We start from the raw sequence: 17,478 nt of genomic DNA, 5'->3' as shown, positions 1-17,478 counted from the left end.
AATACATTTCTAATTTCTTGAGGCATGTAACAGTATCTCTGGCAGGAGTCTCTGGGAGTTTTATCCTTGCTGATGATGTCTCCTCACACCCGAGGTTTGACTTGCTCATTGATGAATGAGCATGCTTGTTAGCAGTGCATAGACATTTAGAGAGCTATTCATAGCTTCAGAGGCACTGCAGCCAAGGTCAGAGAAGTCCTTGCTGCTTTGGATGGCTAGGTGGGCCGAAAAGGCAAGTGTGAAACAAGGTGGCAGACCGTGGGTTGAATGTTAAATGGACAGCAGAGTTTGTGAGGAGGGGAACCACTAGTTTATTCATAGCTTTCCTTCTGTTTTGGAAATAAGGATGATTCAGCAAATGGGGCTTCTTGGTCTAGAGGTGACCTCGCAGGAGTTGCATGCTTCTCCCTCATTGTGCAGCTCACTCGTGCTACCTCCTTTGTATTTCTGATCCCTGCTGCTGCTGTTGTAAGACAGAAGCTAGGACAGGAAGTCTAGGTCATAGAACATGCTGGCTCAGCTGCTCCTTTTCACAAGCTTAATAAAATGTATTTGTGTTCAGCATATTGTTCATCTGATGGTATGAACTCAGAAGCTGCACATGTAAACGAACATAATGGAGCTGGGAATCTGGTTGACATTGGACTTGAATAAAAATTCTTCCTGTTGTTGTTTTTAGTTACTGGAAAAACTGAATCCCAGCCCCTGATCCCACTCAGATTTAGAGATAAAATCATAAAGAAAGCAGGCAGCTCATACATGTTTATTACTATGCCTCTGCCATGCATAAGAGAAACTCGTCAGGCGTAGCAAAGAGGAAGTTCTCCCACAGTTTGAAATGGCAAGCAGGGTATACTAGAAGACATTCCTTCTCTATGGCAAAGAGTGATTCAATGTCCAATCATACAGCACCTGCTGCACCACACATTTGATTTCAAAATTAAATAATAGTTGGGAGTGGAAAAAGTGGAAATGAGTAGATGCTGTGACAGAATTCAGCTGTTCTTGGAGTAGCCAGAATACTGTTAATTTTTGAGTATTAAGGAGAGATGATTAGAGACCATCGGAAAGGAGATGCAATACTACAGATAATAAGTAGGAAAAGAGAACTATACAGGTGTGATGCTAGAAGATAGCAGATGGCCTGGTTTCAGGGACTTACTTGATTATTTATGCCTGGCATATCAGGCATAAATTGTTTTTTTTCCAGTTATTAATTGCTGCATTGGAGAAAATGCATCTGCTGTGTTGGCCAGTGTAGATTTAAGTGAAAGACTTTGAAAAAATGCTCGGTGCTCTGATTTATTGGTTCCCAAACTTTGGTCCACAGATAAATAACAGTCTATAGGCAAGCTTTAAGTGATACACAGCCAGTCTTTGGAGCAGTGTTGCACAGTAAATCATGGAGTATTTGATTACAAAGATTAAAAGGCCAAAGGCTTTGGAGGGTGAGAAGCAGTGTGCTGAGTACTGCTGCTTGCATGGAACAAAAGGAAAGCTGAACTAGTTGAAGGAGACCAGGGAACCTGTCCCCTGTGATCCCCATGAACAGGTTACAGTTCCTGTATCCTGAAGCAAATTTGCTGGATCACTTGGTGTTTCTGCTGCAACAGGATTTCCTGGCCCAGAGTTATTTCTTCATAATGCTCTGTCTCTTCTGTCTTTTCACTGCTTTCTAAAGTGTATCTGTACAGAGCTACACAGGCATGAAATTCATTCTCCTGGGTAGGTCCATTTCTCCCTCACTTCCAAACTGCCATCATTTTCCATCCGCTTTGCTTTCTAAAAGCTACTCATTCTCTCTCAGCTTCATCAGTTACCTCACTAACATGGCTACAGTTTCCTTACTTTATTTTATTTTTACATTAGGTGAGACAAGCATTTGGGCAGGGGGCTTTAATAGTCATCCAGGCACAGGTCCAAAGCACAGCAATGAGAGAGAGAATTAATCACGCCACTAGAACAATGAACGTTTTGTTTTGATCATTTTGCATCCCACCATTGCATTTCAACTAACGAGGTTTCTGTCTCTGCCCTGCGTGCTTCAACTGTTCAGTAAGGTTGTGCCACACACTGTCATAATCACTAACAACTGCTTGGGTTTGAAGGTAATTGTCTTTATTTTCTGGTTCATGCTTCAGGAAAAATTAAAACTTGATGCTGAGAGGGAAAAACTAGAGAGGCTTCAGGAGCTTTACTCCGAGCAGAAGACGCAGCTTGATAATTGCCCTGAGTCCATGAGGGAACAGTTACAGCAGCAGCTGAAGAGGGTCAGTAGCAAGTTTCAAGATCACACTAATTTTTTTATTTTGTTGATTTTTAATTTTCTTTTTTTTTTTTTTTTAGTTAAGTGTAACATCTTCTCTTTCAAGTATCCAGTGTCTGAACATATTTGCAACTTAGAATTGTTAATAGTCATGAGGGTTATGGCTTTTTTTGTGGAATGTTTGTAATAGATTATGTGCATGATGGCAAATAAGTAGAGTGCAAATGTGTGGATTAGAAATCATTTGGTGTTGAATGTTTTTACAGCTTTGGGTCACTTGCCTGTAATTAGCCCTTTAGGTCTGCTAGGTGATGTGGAAGCTGTTGTGATGTTTGGTTGGATGGTGGAACATCATTCTTTACCTTTGTGAGCAAAGACAGGAATTGGCCAGTAAATTGCTATCTTGGTGAAGGCATGGATAACTTCTCTTTTTCAATAGGTAACTTAGCTGTTAGCCTGAACTGCACTTTGAAAAATTAATTTTGAAGATTTTACCACTTACCAAAATAGCTTTATTTTGTTCTATATTTTCAACAGTGTCACATTGGTATAAATAAACTTTGCATAAAGTCTAATTGTAACTTGATTTTAGTTTGTGTTATTTGTAAGCAAAAAAGCTACAATATTGTCAATGAAGGTACCGTTATTTTCTGTAGAAAACTCTTAGTATTCATTAACCTTAAGTGTTAAGCGCATATAGTTAGCTTTAGTGGGCAGAGGAAATAATTTTGAAAGCATCAGTATGGCAACCTCAAGAGGCTATCTAAAAGTTAATTCTATTTTTCTGTCTTGGGTGTTTATATCAGGAAAAAATACTGTAATAGCAGTGATGAAAAAAGGCTTTTCTGCTTTATAGGAAATACTCATTAGATGTTGTTTTATTTGCAGAATTCTATTCTGTTTTTTCAAAGAGCAAAAAGTAAAAAAGCCCAGCTTTGGAAACAACAATGTTAAATTCTCAGTTGCTACAGAAAAAGTGTGCTGGTTTTGAGACACTTCAAGATTTTTGTACGTAACCTTAAAAAAAACAGGCAGTATTATGTAATGTCTCATACATATTAAAAGAAAAGGAAGCTTTTCCTCTGCAGTCACATGCTTGAATGTATTAATTAATTCATGAGATGCTGCAGTCTTGTTGCTGTGGAATGGTAGTAAATCTCTTTTCACTATTGACCATCAAGAGGCTTCTAGAAATCTGTTTGGTTAAATTTTTTAAATTTTTTTTTTGTTCCTGACAAGTAGTCTTAATAATGATTTTGGATTTGAAAGTGGGACAAAACTTGAAATGTGGGAGTGTGGTTAAGTGTCCAGTTAGTTCTATTGCATATTATTCGAGGCCAGTTGTAGTGGAATTTAGCTGTGGCTGCTGTGGTCAATGCAGTAGAAGTTATCACTGAATTAGTGCTCAGGAGCTCTCAAACTGATCTCAAGTGTGAGAGCAGTCATGAAATGATTGTAAGTGTCATACCCAAAATAGAGAAAATATCTTCCCCAAAAATAACTGGGGCTCCCAACAAAATAAAGACATGGACCTGCTGGAGTGAGTTCAGAGGAGGCCACAAAGATGACCAGAGGGCTGGAGCATTTCTCTTGTGAGGAATGGCTGAGAGAGCTGGGTTCAGCCTGGAGAAGAGAAGGCTCCAGGGAGCCCTTACAGCACCTTCCAGTACCTAGAGGGGTTTTCAAGAAAGCTGGAGAGGGACCTTTTAAAAGGGCAGGTAGTGATAACACAAAGGGTAATGGCTTTAAACTGAAAGAGGGGAGGTTTATATTGGATGTTAGGAAGAAATTCGTTACTCAGAGGTTGGTACGGCACTGGGACAAGTGGCCCAGAAAACTTGTAGACTCCTCATCCCTAGAAGTGTTAAAAGCAAGGTTGGATGGGACTTTGAGCAACTTGGTCTAGTGTAAGGTTCCCTGCCCATGGCAGGGGTTTGGAATGGGATGATCTTTAAGGTCCCTTCCAACCCAAACTATCCTGTGAAATACCTGAGTCTGCAACATGTTATCTTGTGCTACTTTACTGACAAGGAGGAAAGCATGAAGGAGACAAATTCAGTTGTTCTCTCGGGCTTCAGTAACTTGGTAATTTGTGCCCAGGGGAGTGGGCAGCCAATTTCACTGTAGCAGCTGGCTGCAGGGTGGGTCTGGAGTTTGGGTTGGGGTGGGCAGCTGGCAGATTCTTGGGCTCCCTGTGTCTGAAATGCATATACAGTCTCCCTATTGGGCAGGAAGCGTATTTTAAATGCCACCAGCTGGCTTTTTCATTATTGGTTGCCTTCTCTGGAGTCTGTTCTACTGCCTCAGTAGCAATTATTGTGACGTACAATAGGCTGAATTTACTGACTTTCATGTCCCAGGCAAAGCCCTTTTGGGTTTTTTGGGGATGCTGAAGATGTCTGGCCAGTTCAAATGAAGCATTTGTGGATTTTAGGTAACTACTTTCCTGTAAATTTTATCCCACACCTTGGCTTTTGATCTCTTCACTATCTCCTACAAGTGAAGAGCACATTTTTGGAGAGTAAGGGGAACATGTTTGTATGCCATGTAGTAACTTGGATCCTTCCGTTTCTGCATCCTGTGTCTTTTCCCGGTACACTGGAACCTGGCTTTGAATTCCTCTTATAGAGACCTACCTTAGTAGTGGCTTATCCTGGCCACTAACCTTTGCCTTAGGTTGAAATAAGAAAAGGAGCAAGTTTGCCTTCCTCTAAAATTGCTTCAAGGATGTAGGTTTTCTTGTGTAGCAAGTTATGTACAATGTGTTTATTTTAGAGAGCCTTACCATTTACTAATGCTGCAATTATTAAAAACACCCTTTTCTTCAGGGCTCTGAAACTTGTAAGCAGGAATTCATATTATGAATGCACAGATGTTGCAGGAGGAAGATTAGCATTCATTTCTTGTGCTGAAAAGCACCATGAGTTTTATCTCATCATCCCTAAGCGGAAGGCAGGTGTATTCTTGTTTCTTGGTTCATTTCGGCAGCATTCAACTTCTTTTTCTGACAAAACATGATATCAGTTCAGGGGAATGCATAAAAGTGGGCTGATACTTTTTCTAAAGTACTGCACCTTCTGGCTAGGGTGGATGACTAGAGTCCTTAATTGCACAGAGAGCAATTTTCAGCAATTAATTCCTTGTGCAGTTCTCTGGGGATACTGGTGTGATATTTTGTCCTTTTTGTTTGGAAAGCAGGTGCTCTCTGAGTTTGGCATGTGACAACTTCACTAGGTGGGTTCAGGCTTTGGTGGTGTCCCAGCTAGGCTACAGCAGAGCCCAGCCAGCTTGGGGGACTCCACTTGCTCTGCATGCTGCAAAACAGCTCCCTCGCTGTGCAGGTGCTTCTTAGCAAGAGGCAATAGTAGGAGTGATGGAGAAAGCAACATCAAAATAATAATTAGCCCTATTTATTCTCTTATTATGAGAGTAGGTCATTAAAAGTATTGAGATCCTGGTGAGACATGTTGTAGGAAATATATAAATATAATTTTAGGTTGATTTTTGTGTTTGTTTGTAAGCATCTCTACTGTGGTATCAATGAAAGTATGATTACTTTTTTACATATTACTTTTTTTTTTTTCTTAAGGATGCTGATATTCTGGACATAGAAAGCAAACACTTTGAAGATTTAGAATTTCAGCAGCTTGAACACGAAAGCAGGTTAGATGAAGAGAAGGAAAATCTGACACAACAGCTCCTGCATGAAGTAGCTGAATATCAGCGCAGCATTGTCAGTAGAAAGGTAAGAGCACCAACACTCGATTAATTTGTTCTTTGTTGAGCATAAAGGCAAGGAAATGTATCTACAGCCTGCCCATCTGCAAGAAATAATGCAAAACATTCCTCTTTGAAAGAGTTTTTGAAGCAGAGCAAAGATAATGGCCCTGTGACATCCCACACAGATCAAATAATGCAATTCTCCAAGAAGAAAGAAATTAATAACATTTCATGCCCTGTTTACATATTTTATGTGAAAATCAAACCCTTTAATGTGCTCAAAAAAAGTACCAAAGCTTTTTCTTTTCCTTTTTAAGAAAGGAGAGTTGTACTTTCTGGACAAAACTACAGTTATTTTAGGGTTGTTATTGATTTTGCTGTTAAATGGTTTTGTTAAAATAATAGTAGAACACCAAATTAAGAAAATACAGTTATTTTAAAAATTAGTTATAAAGGTCCTATCTCAATCAATTAAATACCACTTTTTTTCAGAAATCAGAGGTTGAATCTCTTAACCAGTTCTGTTCAGTATATGGATGCTTGTCACTATATTATCAAAGAATATGTGCAATTATTCTTTTGTCTCTTGAGTAAGTTTTCTCTTTACTGTCTAATTCTTATTTAATTATCTCCTTTAGAGCAGTGAGCTGTCTTGTAAAAACTTCTTTTCCTGCTGCTTAATCATGCATATGAATAAGTGAACTTTATGAATACGATCCTTGCTGCAGGTTGTCTTGAGATTTGAAAATAAATCATGTAAGTTGTGATTTTCTTCTTATATTAGGAAAAGATTTCTGCTCTCAAAAAACAAGCCAATCATATTGTCCAACAAGCACAAAGAGAACAAGATCATTTTGTAAAAGAGAAAAACAACTTAATAATGATGCTGCAAAGGGTAAGTATTTTTTGTCTTTCAAGCATTTTTAGCACACAATAGAAGAGCATTCCATAGAATAAAAGAATGTAGAGCACAAGAGCATCAGTTGTGCAGAAGCTAGCAAGTTGGTAATCATGTGACAGACATTCACCTTTAAAAGAAAAAAACCCCAATCTTTTGCAGTTAATCAGCAGGTTTCTTAAGAGAAAACACTGCTGGCATTTGATAATTACGAGTGTTTTAGAGGTGCCCCCTCTCCCAAGGGCTCAAGCAGAGGCACCCACCCACGTGCTGAAGCTGGAAGCCTGTGCTCCCTGTGTGGCTACCAGAACAGTGCACAGAGTGCTCAGATTTCTGGCTTGCAATAGCCCCTGCAAGGCCATGAGATGACTTCACATCAGCTAACATCTGGTTAGTAAGAAGCTGGTGTGAACCCTTCGCGTCTGTTTTATGTTTTACTTTTAATCGTGAGAGAAATCATGTTTTGTTCACTAAGCAGAGTCATCATTTTCAAAACGCTGAAGGAGCACTTATGTGGTTTGGCTGTGGTTGTTAAATATTAAGTCTTTCATTTGCTTTTTGCTCTGTATCTCCATGTTTTTGTTCAGTTCTGTTCTCAATGGATGAAGCTGAAGCTCTGCTGTGCAGTTTCAGCTTTCTCTCCCAGTGTGTTTCTTTACATGGTTAAGGAAATGGCTAACATTTATTTTCACTATGTGGCTATTTAATGTAAAATGTCTGGTTTTGACAGGAAAAAGAAAATCTTTGTAATCTGGAAAAGAAATATTCCACACTTTCCGGAGGAAAGGGATTTCCTGTCAGTCCCAATAGTCTGAAAGAGGTAAAGAGTTTCTCTGCTTTTGACTTTACCATAACTAACTTTTAATCATGCTTCATACAAAAGCACTTTAGTATTTCGTATTTAGTGAAGTCCTAGTCATCAAGTCTTTACAAAGTAATTTCATACAATTTTTTTAACTTATTCATAGAAATCTAAATTCATTAGTGAGCAGAAATAGCTTCTCTTGACATTCTTCCAAATATAACTGGTATCACTTTAATCTCTTGCTGTGGAGAAATTATTGTTTTTGTGTGTGTGGAGTGTGTGTATATGTCTAATTTTCTCAAAATAGACAATTAAACTTCATTGAAGTGAAGAAGAATGAGATCTAGGAATAACTGTTCAAGTACAAATATAGTTTGGTCTTATTTTTGCACTGTAGATTTTATCATTGCCTCCCCTCCCTTATTCTAAGGCTCTTTGCTAAAGCATGACAAATGCACATTTTGTTCTTTTTAAAAAGTATTGATTTGAAGACTTCAAGCTACTGTGGTTCTGAGATACATATTGAGCTATTTATTTCACTTTTTTGAATAGTTAGAGTAAGCAAGAAATCTATGCATCTATGGCTGCTTCATTAACTTCTGTTTAAGAGTTCTGACTGGACTTGCTGGAACTGCTTGTATTGAAGCCCTGAGCAAGGTCTGCCACATCTAATGATGTAGCTGTCACTCTGGGAAGTTGGGCTCTCATAGTCTAACACAACCACATATCCTTTCAGCACCTGGGAATTGGGATCTTGCTTATCTGATCTCCAAGTTCCTGGTGTGCAGTTTCCCATGCCCCTGGGATTGAGCACCCTTCCTTGCTTGCTTAGACTTTCAGTGTCAAGGTTCTGACCTGGACATCTGACCTCCCACCAGGACATCTGGCAAGTCTAAGCCTCATTATTTTTCCTTTTGAGATGCATCTGAGCATTCTCTCACTAGAGAATGGGTGCTATCTGGTTGGTTTTTATCACAGACACATAATGGCTTGTTTACTTACATACTTCAAAATGCAACTACATTGAGTGAGGCTACACTTTTTAATGAAATGCATTATTCAGTAGTGTCATTCCCATCACTGCAGTGAAGTCAGTTAGGACTTACTCCAAGGTAAATAAGAGGAGGAACAGCAAGGGTTATCTGTTTCATCCTCAGTGTTTCCACAGGCTCTGTCCTACAAAAGAAATGCCTTTGCCAAATGTTGTGTTTGTCTCGGCCCAGTTTAATTCTTTTCTGGCTGTCCTGGCACCTTTGAAAATCAGGCACCAAATGGCAAACAGGCTTATAGAGACTGCTGGCACAGCAGTTCATTTCACCATAGGATTGCTCATGCATCAGTCGAGTCTGTGGTCCAATGTTTGCCAGCCCTCTTCACCAAAGCACACATTTGTAACCCTCTTCCATTCATTGTGAGCTGAGTCACTGCCTGCAAGAGAGTAACGCTGCCTCACACAAAGAGGGAGGATGCTTATCCCAGTACTTAAATAAGCGAGGAAAATCAATGCTGTTTAAAAGTTCAGCATTGACAAAATGACTTGGATGACTAATCTGACTTGAAACCATTTATTTAATTGAATGTAATAGGGGCCTGAACTAGCACACAGCACAGTCATTTGTTCTTTCCTTGGTTTTTTATCCCCATGGTGAATCCTCACTGGTGTGAGTCAGAACTGAATGTTTTTCATATAATGGCCAAAGTGTTTACATCTTCAAAATGACACAATGTTGCATTATAGACTTGCTGAGTTTTGCTTACTGATAAACTGCCACTACAAGATGATTAAGCAAGTTTTGTTAATTCATACTGGACTCTATTTTACTGTAGTGTTGTCACATGTTTTGAGAGATAAACTTTAGTATCTTAGCCAGTTTCCTCAATTAATGGGTCATCAAATAATATAAGAGTTAAGATTTGCCTCCCATTTGTAGAGTGCTTTGTTCACTCTGTATGTATGATACATAATTTTCCAGAATTGTCTTATCTGCTTGAAATAACTGATATCATACATTGAAAATTATGCTAATAGATAGTAATGTTGGTATTTCTTTTCAAATTGTCTTCTATGATCATTACTAAATTTAGGCATTTCTAAAAAGAAGAAATACTAATAGCAGTCTGGCTTCTCTTATAGAATTGCTGAAGTATACACACTGGTATGTCACTATGTTGGTGCAGTACTAGAAACACAGCCCTTGCCACACACTGTCAGTGTGAAAGCAGCTTAACATCTTGATTTAAAAATAAACATATTTCTAGCTCATCTTTATGACATTGCTTCAACAGTGATTTATTCTTCCTTTTGCATAGCCTTGTTTTCTATGGATTATGACATTTGACTTTGTACAGCCTGGTATCCTATGCACAATGGATTAGAATCCATATTTTACTTTTTAAAAAACCTTTGTCCATTTAACACCGAAATACATGCAATAACTATATTGTGCCATTATATCTTAAATCTGGTTGCATAAATCTTCTTGCAGACAGAAGCACACTGATGTTCCTGCCATTTCTCAGTCCATCACCTTCTGTATGACTGGTTAATTTAAAAAAAAAGGAAGCAAATTGTAATGGCTGCAGGGCTAACACTAACAGCATCTTAGCTGGGGTCTTCTGGTAATATATAAAAGCTAGAAGTGTCTTCCAGATGACGCAAATGGGAGATTTGTTAGTGTAATTTATGGCAATGACTTGTCTTTATAAAAGTTCTTCCCAGTTCTGTTACTCATTTGATTTACTCAAATTAGCTTAATAATTAGGCAAGAAACAAATCAGGTTATTTTATTTAATCAGAGACAAAAAACAAATTAAGATATAAAGATAAGATTTATTCTTCCTTTTCGCCCAATCTGCTTTCCTGAGAAAGAGCTACATAATTTCTAAAGGGTGTTTGCATTTTAGTAAAATCTTTTGGACACTTAATGTACATTTCCATTTTGATTACACAAATGTTTTTGGAATTTAATTAAGAACAGTTTTCAGAATCCAGGTATTTAACATTCAAAAATCTTGATGCTAATTTTATTTTATTTATGATTAAGTATTTCAATGATAACAAATATTTGGCTGAATCACTCTAAACTAACTTTCATTGTACTGGATACATTAATACTCTTGCACGTCTTTTGGCTTTTGCTCCTTTTAACTTCTGAATTCCTCCTTTTAGGGCTATATCAGTGTAAGTGAAATTAGTGAGCTGTATGGCAATTCCACGAATATATCCCCTTCCACTCAGACCCCCTCAGATGTTGAAGCAGTTGCCACTGAACCTTCCACGGCTGTGCTGACGAGCCAGCCACAAAATAAAGAGGTTTGTTTGAGAGACATTTCCCTTTGTTTGCATTGTTCTTTCATGGCTGCCTTTTTATTTTCTTCATTTTTTATTTTTTGGTAATTCAACATGTAACAAACTGACCCTAAAGCAAACTGCTCTCTGCCAGTTACCAAGTCAGATAACAGATTTAATAGTAAAGCTGAAGGACTGCTCTAGCTGTAAAGTGTCTTTGATGAGGTAGATGGGACTCAGAAGGCAAAAAACCCTGAATTCTTATGACCCAAGCAGCACTAAGTTACAATCTTTGCCTGCCAAACCCTATAATGTAATGCACCTTTGGGAAACAGTCTGTGGACAAGCTTATGACAACTTGATTAGTAGTGTCCAGGTGTTCATTTTGTGTTTTGTAGCTTCTTTCCCTCCCCCTCATGTAAAGTGGTAGAAGTATATCTTGAATAGTTATGGGAGATGAATAGCTTCTACCCATCTTAGCTGTTCCATGGAGTCTGTCCAGTCTGTCTTCTAGCTTACTTTCTTTTCCTCATTCCTTTGAATATTTTTGCCTTTGTAATGACTAGAGCAAATTTTGAATAAATCTCCTTTTAAAGGAACAGAATAACCTTATAATTGTAAAGCCACGTACCTTTGCATTGCAATAAGGCTGAAACTGGTTTAGCATTTGGTATTTGTGTGCTGCTTCTGGTAGCTCAATATGCCTTGAGAGTTGCAATAGAGCACACCTCCTTTCCTGCTAAACACTCCAACAAACACAGTGCTAAAACTGCAGCTTGTATGTGCCGTATCTTTTGAGAAATTCCAAAAAGAAAACACTGTGTGTAATTTCTCTTTTTTCTATAAAGCTAAGATCACCTCTCTGTTCTGGATTTGTGTTTCCTCACTCTCTTTCTCCTCGCTCTATTGCTCAACTTCCATCAGTCCATTGGCCTGAGGTCATGGCTACTCATGTAGATCCTATTCCTTTATCTGATACACCTCCACCTCTGCCAGCTAAGAAACACCGCAGGCAACAACAGGTAACAGATTCAAAGCTGGTAACTTGGGATTATTTTGTTTTGTTTGCTTTTGTTATGGTGGCCACGAAGTTGATATATGTGTGAGAACATTAGAGTGATAGACTGTAAGTTGATTGTGCTTGCAGAGTGTTGCACTTAAAGGCACTGCTCATTTAAAAATCAACATGCTGTATTATAGAATGTTACTGAAGAAAAATTCACCTTATATTAATAATACAGTGGCAAATATTAATATTCAGGAGCCCTTGTAACTGTCAGAGGCCCTACAGCAATAATGTATGTGTGAACTCCTAAATTAAATTTTCATATACATTTGAACAATGCCTTTTAAAAGCTGTATGGTTTTAAGCCACGAATTCATTAGAATAACTTCTAGGGGAAAGTTTTCCTTTGTAATTGGGTTCCACTTGTACACTAGACTTGAATTTTTAACACCAAAGAAAAGGTACAGGGACATGTACATAAAATGTGCACATGAATTTAATGCGTTTTTTTAATCACTTTAATGTGATGGAAAGCACTGTGAAGCAGGAGGTGCTCTGTATGTTAGATTTTGTTCTTTCCAGACTATCATCTTCAGTATTTTCCATATAGAGTATAACTGAGCAAGTGCATCAATTCATTTTGTCAAAACTGTAACGAATTCCCCGTGAAGCATTTCAGAAATCTGGAGGAGCGCAAGAAGCAGCACAGGGAGTGCACGTACCTGAGCGATACTTTACCCCGCAAGAAAACTGCCCCGTCTGTGTCTCCCCACTTCAACAGCGCCACGCTGGGACGCAACATCGCAAACAAAGTACGTGGCTGCTGCTACTCACAGCCTTCCAGCCTCTGCAGGAAATCCTGTGTTGTGTTAGAGGGAAGGCTGGGTAGCACCCTAAGCATTATGTAACCCCCCAAATTCACATATCAAGTTGACTTTGAACGGACTTCAGGTTTATTAACAAATGGGAATGTATATGAAACCCTCTGCACTTCCAGCCATTCTTCTGACCTCTGGAAATGCCATGCTGTAGTACATTAATCATAAATGCACAATTTCTGTCTCAAGGATTGTATTTTCAGGCTGGTTTAAGTTGATTCTAGAGACACAACTTGTTTTCTTTCCTGCTGAAGGCCTCTAAATGGTAAAGTTATGTATAAAGTGAAAATACTCTTTATTTGTGACATGGTAAATCAACATACAGCAGGAAGGTGGAGGTACTACTCTGAAAACATTTTGGCCTAATAGAGACTGTACATAATGGATATATCCATGGCTGATTGATATGACATGACATTAATATCCATGACAAAGCACATTATTTTGCCATTGCTGATAAAATAAGTCTTGAAATACAGTTTTAAGCACATATTTACAAAATTTCCTGCAGGGACATTTACCATTAGGACAGAGCAACAGCTGTGGCAGCGTACTTCCTCACTGCCTGGCAACCATGACCAAAGACTCGGAGTCGAGAAGGATGCACAAAGGTAAGACCTTTTCATTGTTTCATTTCTGTTTAAAATCAGTGTTCAATTCTTCATAAATAAGCCTGAAACAGACATGTAAAATAAAAGTTTACTTCTTGGTGACAAAAGCAAGCTCTAAATGTAATTGATTTTTTGATATTGGCAAAATAAGATGTTAATATTAGGACGTAGGTGCATGCGTAGTTTTGAAGTACATGGTCACCAAATATAATCCAGTACACAAGAAAAGTATATTGAAAGTACACATTGTGTTAACTGGGTAATTTCTGTGAGTGATTTTGAAGCAATATATTACATGTTCTTTCCTTTTTTCCTTCCCTTTTTTTATGCTGGGATTTAAAAATTGTTTTTCACAGGCACATGTTTTTGCTTGGATAAACTCCCCAGAGAGAGATAACTTTAAGAAGCTGTAACTGTGGTATTATAAGTGGTCTTAAATATTTGGGCTACAAAATAGGAAGGAAGAGAGCTGTTCTGTTGTGGATAGATGGCTGTGTTTTTTAATAGGGATACAGCAATTGCGGATTCAAAAGCAAGCTACACCTCTGAAACGTGATCTTGTAGGCTATGGGATTCTGTGTCTGTTGTTTGTTGACTTGAGTCAATACACCTATTTTCTGCCTTAATGAGATGTATTATTGATAAGTGTCCCATCTTCAAAAGGAAGCACTCCTCAGTGCCATCTGTCAGTTTATTTTCTTTCCAGCATCTGCATCACCACTATCAATATCAGTGCAAGAGGTCCTTGTGTAGAACTGCACTAACTGAGCCTGAGCTGAGCTAGATCCACCCCGTTGTTACAGGACTTGTCAGAGCTTGCAGCTATTAAAGATCACGGCAATGACTGACGTCAGTCATATGCACCAAGATGACTTAATGCAGGGATGGAACAAGCAAGCTGAGAAAGGATCGTGACTTACTACAGCCCCTTTATAGAGCTGATCCAGTTGTGATTTGTTGGTTTTGAGCTGTAGTTATGCAGCAGGCCTTACACAAGTCTGCAGTGTTGTGGCTAACTTACCTTTACGTATTTCAGGTACAATACAAAAGGAGCTTCATGCTCAGCTTGGAAAGCGTCCTTGATGTAACGCGTGTGCAAAGGTGGAATAGCTTGCAATTACGTTCAGACTCACCACTGTGATGTTATTTCTGTCTGAAAATCAATAGGGATGTTTTGGCTAAACTTTGACAAGAGATCAAGTATTTAAAATTGGAAATATTTCTGTAAAACGGTTGCAAAGAGTGTTAGTGTGTGACCTAAAACACAACTTTAAAGTGTTACCAAACCTAACACAGGCAAGGGTTTTAAAAGTAAATCACTTCTAATGTTAAATTTTTTGTCACGGTGAAATTAAGACAGTCTAAGAGTAGATTTCTTGTCTTAAGAGTGAGAAAGAGAGAAACCTCACGAATCGAAATCGAATTATGGCGTGACAAAGAAGAGAGGCAGGGGAGAATGAGCAAGATGTATTCATTGGGGCAGCTGGCATAGCACTTTTCGTATGCCGTTGAGGAATCATGTGCTATACTGCTCATCATACTAGTTGGCTGTTATTTTTTGAAAGATCAACAGCTTGAATGGAAATAGAAAATTATGAAGAGAGCCTTAAGGGATTAATTTGTACTGGGAAAGAGAACAGTTCTAGATGTCCTCTTCTGAAACATTAGCTTTGCCAAAGGGAAACAATGCTGCTGACAGGTGCTTTATTTGAACTGTCACAGGATTTTCAAAGAGTCGTTAACAGGAAGGATATAGGAACACAAGGATCGTTTGTGGCCTTAGTACTTACTAAAGAGTTTATTCCCTTTCTGTTCAACCTCAAGCTCCTTGAATTTATTGCTGTTGGAGGAACTTGAAGAGTATAACTGCTTTTGCACTGAAGTGCCATGTTTCTAGGTTGGGGAAAGCTCCTTTGTCTGGGTAACACACCACAAAAGTGTTTGCAGGGCTCTTTCTGCACTGCAGTGCAGAACTCAGCAAGGACAGGAATATCCAAGCCAGGTGGCTGGAGTCAGATCCCAGAGAATTTCTATCCAGCTATACAGAAGGGCTGGAAAAAACAGTCTTCAAGCACCTTTCATTCAGCCTCACAGGTAAAGCCTTAATAAATGTCATGGTTTGAGCAGGGAAGGGACTGAGTTTAACTTGGTGGGATTTCTGGTTTCCCCTCACACTTTATACCCATGCTCAGCACACAGAGGGAAAACAGACTTTCTTCAAAGTCAAAAGTAAAGAAAATGCATTTCTGTGGAACAGTGAGATTTGGGTCATGTTTTGAACAGGATGTACTGCTTCAAAGCACCACACAAGACCACTGAAATGGAATATCAGCGTCCATTAAAATTCTGAAATCTTACTTGTCTTCCACTAAAATCAACAGGACTTGAGACTGAGTAACTAAGATTAATTTCAGCAGACATCTTTCAATACATCTTTGAAAACCAAGCCAAATGTCATGTCAATGAATGTCCTTGGAGATGTTTTTTTATTCCATCACCAATGATAAATGTTTATTTTATAATAAATACAGATAATTTATTATAAAAATATTCTTGAGGTAGATCAGGTTTGCCTTTTCAGACTAAGTTAATATTTTTCAGAAGATTTATGAACAAATCAGTGGAACTCCATAAATGTATAGAGTCTGATTATACTGATAAATACGAGCTCTCTAATCTTCCTGCTCCAAAAGTTAGTTGTTCACCTAAAAAAGGTGATGAATAGACAAAAAGTGTTCTCTACCTATCATGTGTAGTGAGTCAGCTCTTGCTTCCCCTGTGTTTCTTTCCCCACTTGACAGGTTTTTCACTCCGTCAGTTTTCTGTGGTCAAGGTGATCTATTGCAAACAACATGGGCGTCTTGGCTTCCTGATACCTTGGGCATAGGGCTGCACCCAGTGCACTGGAACTGGGCTCAGTGGTGAGCCAGGGTCTCACGTGATAAATGCCACTTCATCCACTCAGTCTGGAGTCCTGGCTATCAAGCAGTGACCCACAAACTGCTGTCCAAAGAGGATGATGTGCTCCAGAGGTCCTATTAGTAGGACCTGTGCTCCTTCAGGCTTGACAGCATTGAGCAAAGTTCTAGACCAGATGTTCTGGTGTGTGCATATAGATCTGAAAACAAGTCTGTTCAATGCTGGCTGGAGGCAGCAGCAGCTCAGCTGGTTTAAAGATATTATCTGAGTGTTATCACTACACTAGTCATGGTCTGAATTGAGTTTTCTCCAATATGCTTTCTCCAGTTTTTCTTATTTCAGTCCAAGAAGGTAAATGTAAAAGTCTGAGCTGAAAAAAAAGCAAAGTTAAAAGTGAAATCAAGAAATTAAGAGCAGCAACTTGGGTTTGAACATGGATTTCAATCTCATTTGTTTTATGAAGAAACAAGTAATATCTATGAATAAATTTTAGGCTGGATGCAGTAGTAAATATTTTCATAGGTTTTTAATTATTAAATAGTCTGTATTCCAGGACTATCAAGCGGTGTTCAGTCAGTCATGTGAGTTCAATAATTGTTATGGAAAGAAACAGTCACTGTCAGTAATCATAGCCTGAGTTAAGAGCAACTTAAATGTTTTAGAGGACACATATTTGTTTTAAATCATTAGTGGAAAAAGGTATTTCTTAGCAGCCATTCATGAGGTATTTTTGAAGGACTGTATTTATAAATTCACCTGCTGTGTACATGCCTTTGTACCCAAACCATATGCAAAAACAGAATGAAGAAGCTGCTATTTGGTACAATCTTGAGACCTCACCCTGCGCAGTTGGAGGCTTGGGGCTCGCAGGGAGTTCTGGGTGCCAGAAGCTTGCACAAGGACAGGCAGGAGCAAGGAGGGTTAGCTAATGCAGTCCCATGGACTGCAGGATGGACTCCAGAAGGGAAGAAGGAATGGTTAGCTGGGAATTAAGGTGTAAGACCAGACACAGCACTGGGAACAAAGCTGTTGGGACAGAGAAGTTAGGTACCACCAAGACGATTATTTCTGTCCTTTCTAAGCTCT

At 38.7% G+C, this 17,478-nt stretch overlaps 1 protein-coding gene across 11 annotated transcripts in view; it reads left to right on the top strand.

Annotated features, from left to right (window-relative positions):
* Positions 1 to 17,478, top strand: part of PHLDB2 (pleckstrin homology like domain family B member 2) — an 81,335-nt gene that overhangs the window by 50,144 nt on the left and 13,713 nt on the right. For 4 of the 11 annotated variants that reach the window (XM_082277517.1, XM_082277519.1, XM_082277514.1 and 1 more), the window contains exons 7-14: positions 2,142 to 2,270; positions 5,856 to 6,011; positions 6,771 to 6,881; positions 7,615 to 7,704; positions 10,859 to 11,002; positions 11,827 to 12,000; positions 12,656 to 12,796; positions 13,374 to 13,473. In XM_082277517.1, coding sequence (XP_082133643.1) covers positions 2,142 to 2,270; positions 5,856 to 6,011; positions 6,771 to 6,881; positions 7,615 to 7,704; positions 10,859 to 11,002; positions 11,827 to 12,000; positions 12,656 to 12,796; positions 13,374 to 13,473 — 1,045 coding nt within the window. The remainder of the gene's footprint in view (positions 1 to 2,141; positions 2,271 to 5,855; positions 6,012 to 6,770; positions 6,882 to 7,614; positions 7,705 to 10,858; positions 11,003 to 11,826; positions 12,001 to 12,655; positions 12,797 to 13,373; positions 13,474 to 17,478) is intronic. The other 7 variants (XM_082277522.1, XM_082277521.1, XM_082277516.1 and 4 more) reach the window with 5 other exon arrangements.

Source organism: Coloeus monedula (genome assembly GCF_965178545.1).
Source record: "Coloeus monedula genome assembly, chromosome: 3".
Classification (NCBI taxonomy): Eukaryota; Metazoa; Chordata; class Aves; order Passeriformes; family Corvidae; genus Coloeus; species Coloeus monedula.
This window is presented reverse-complemented; position numbering and strand designations above follow the sequence as displayed.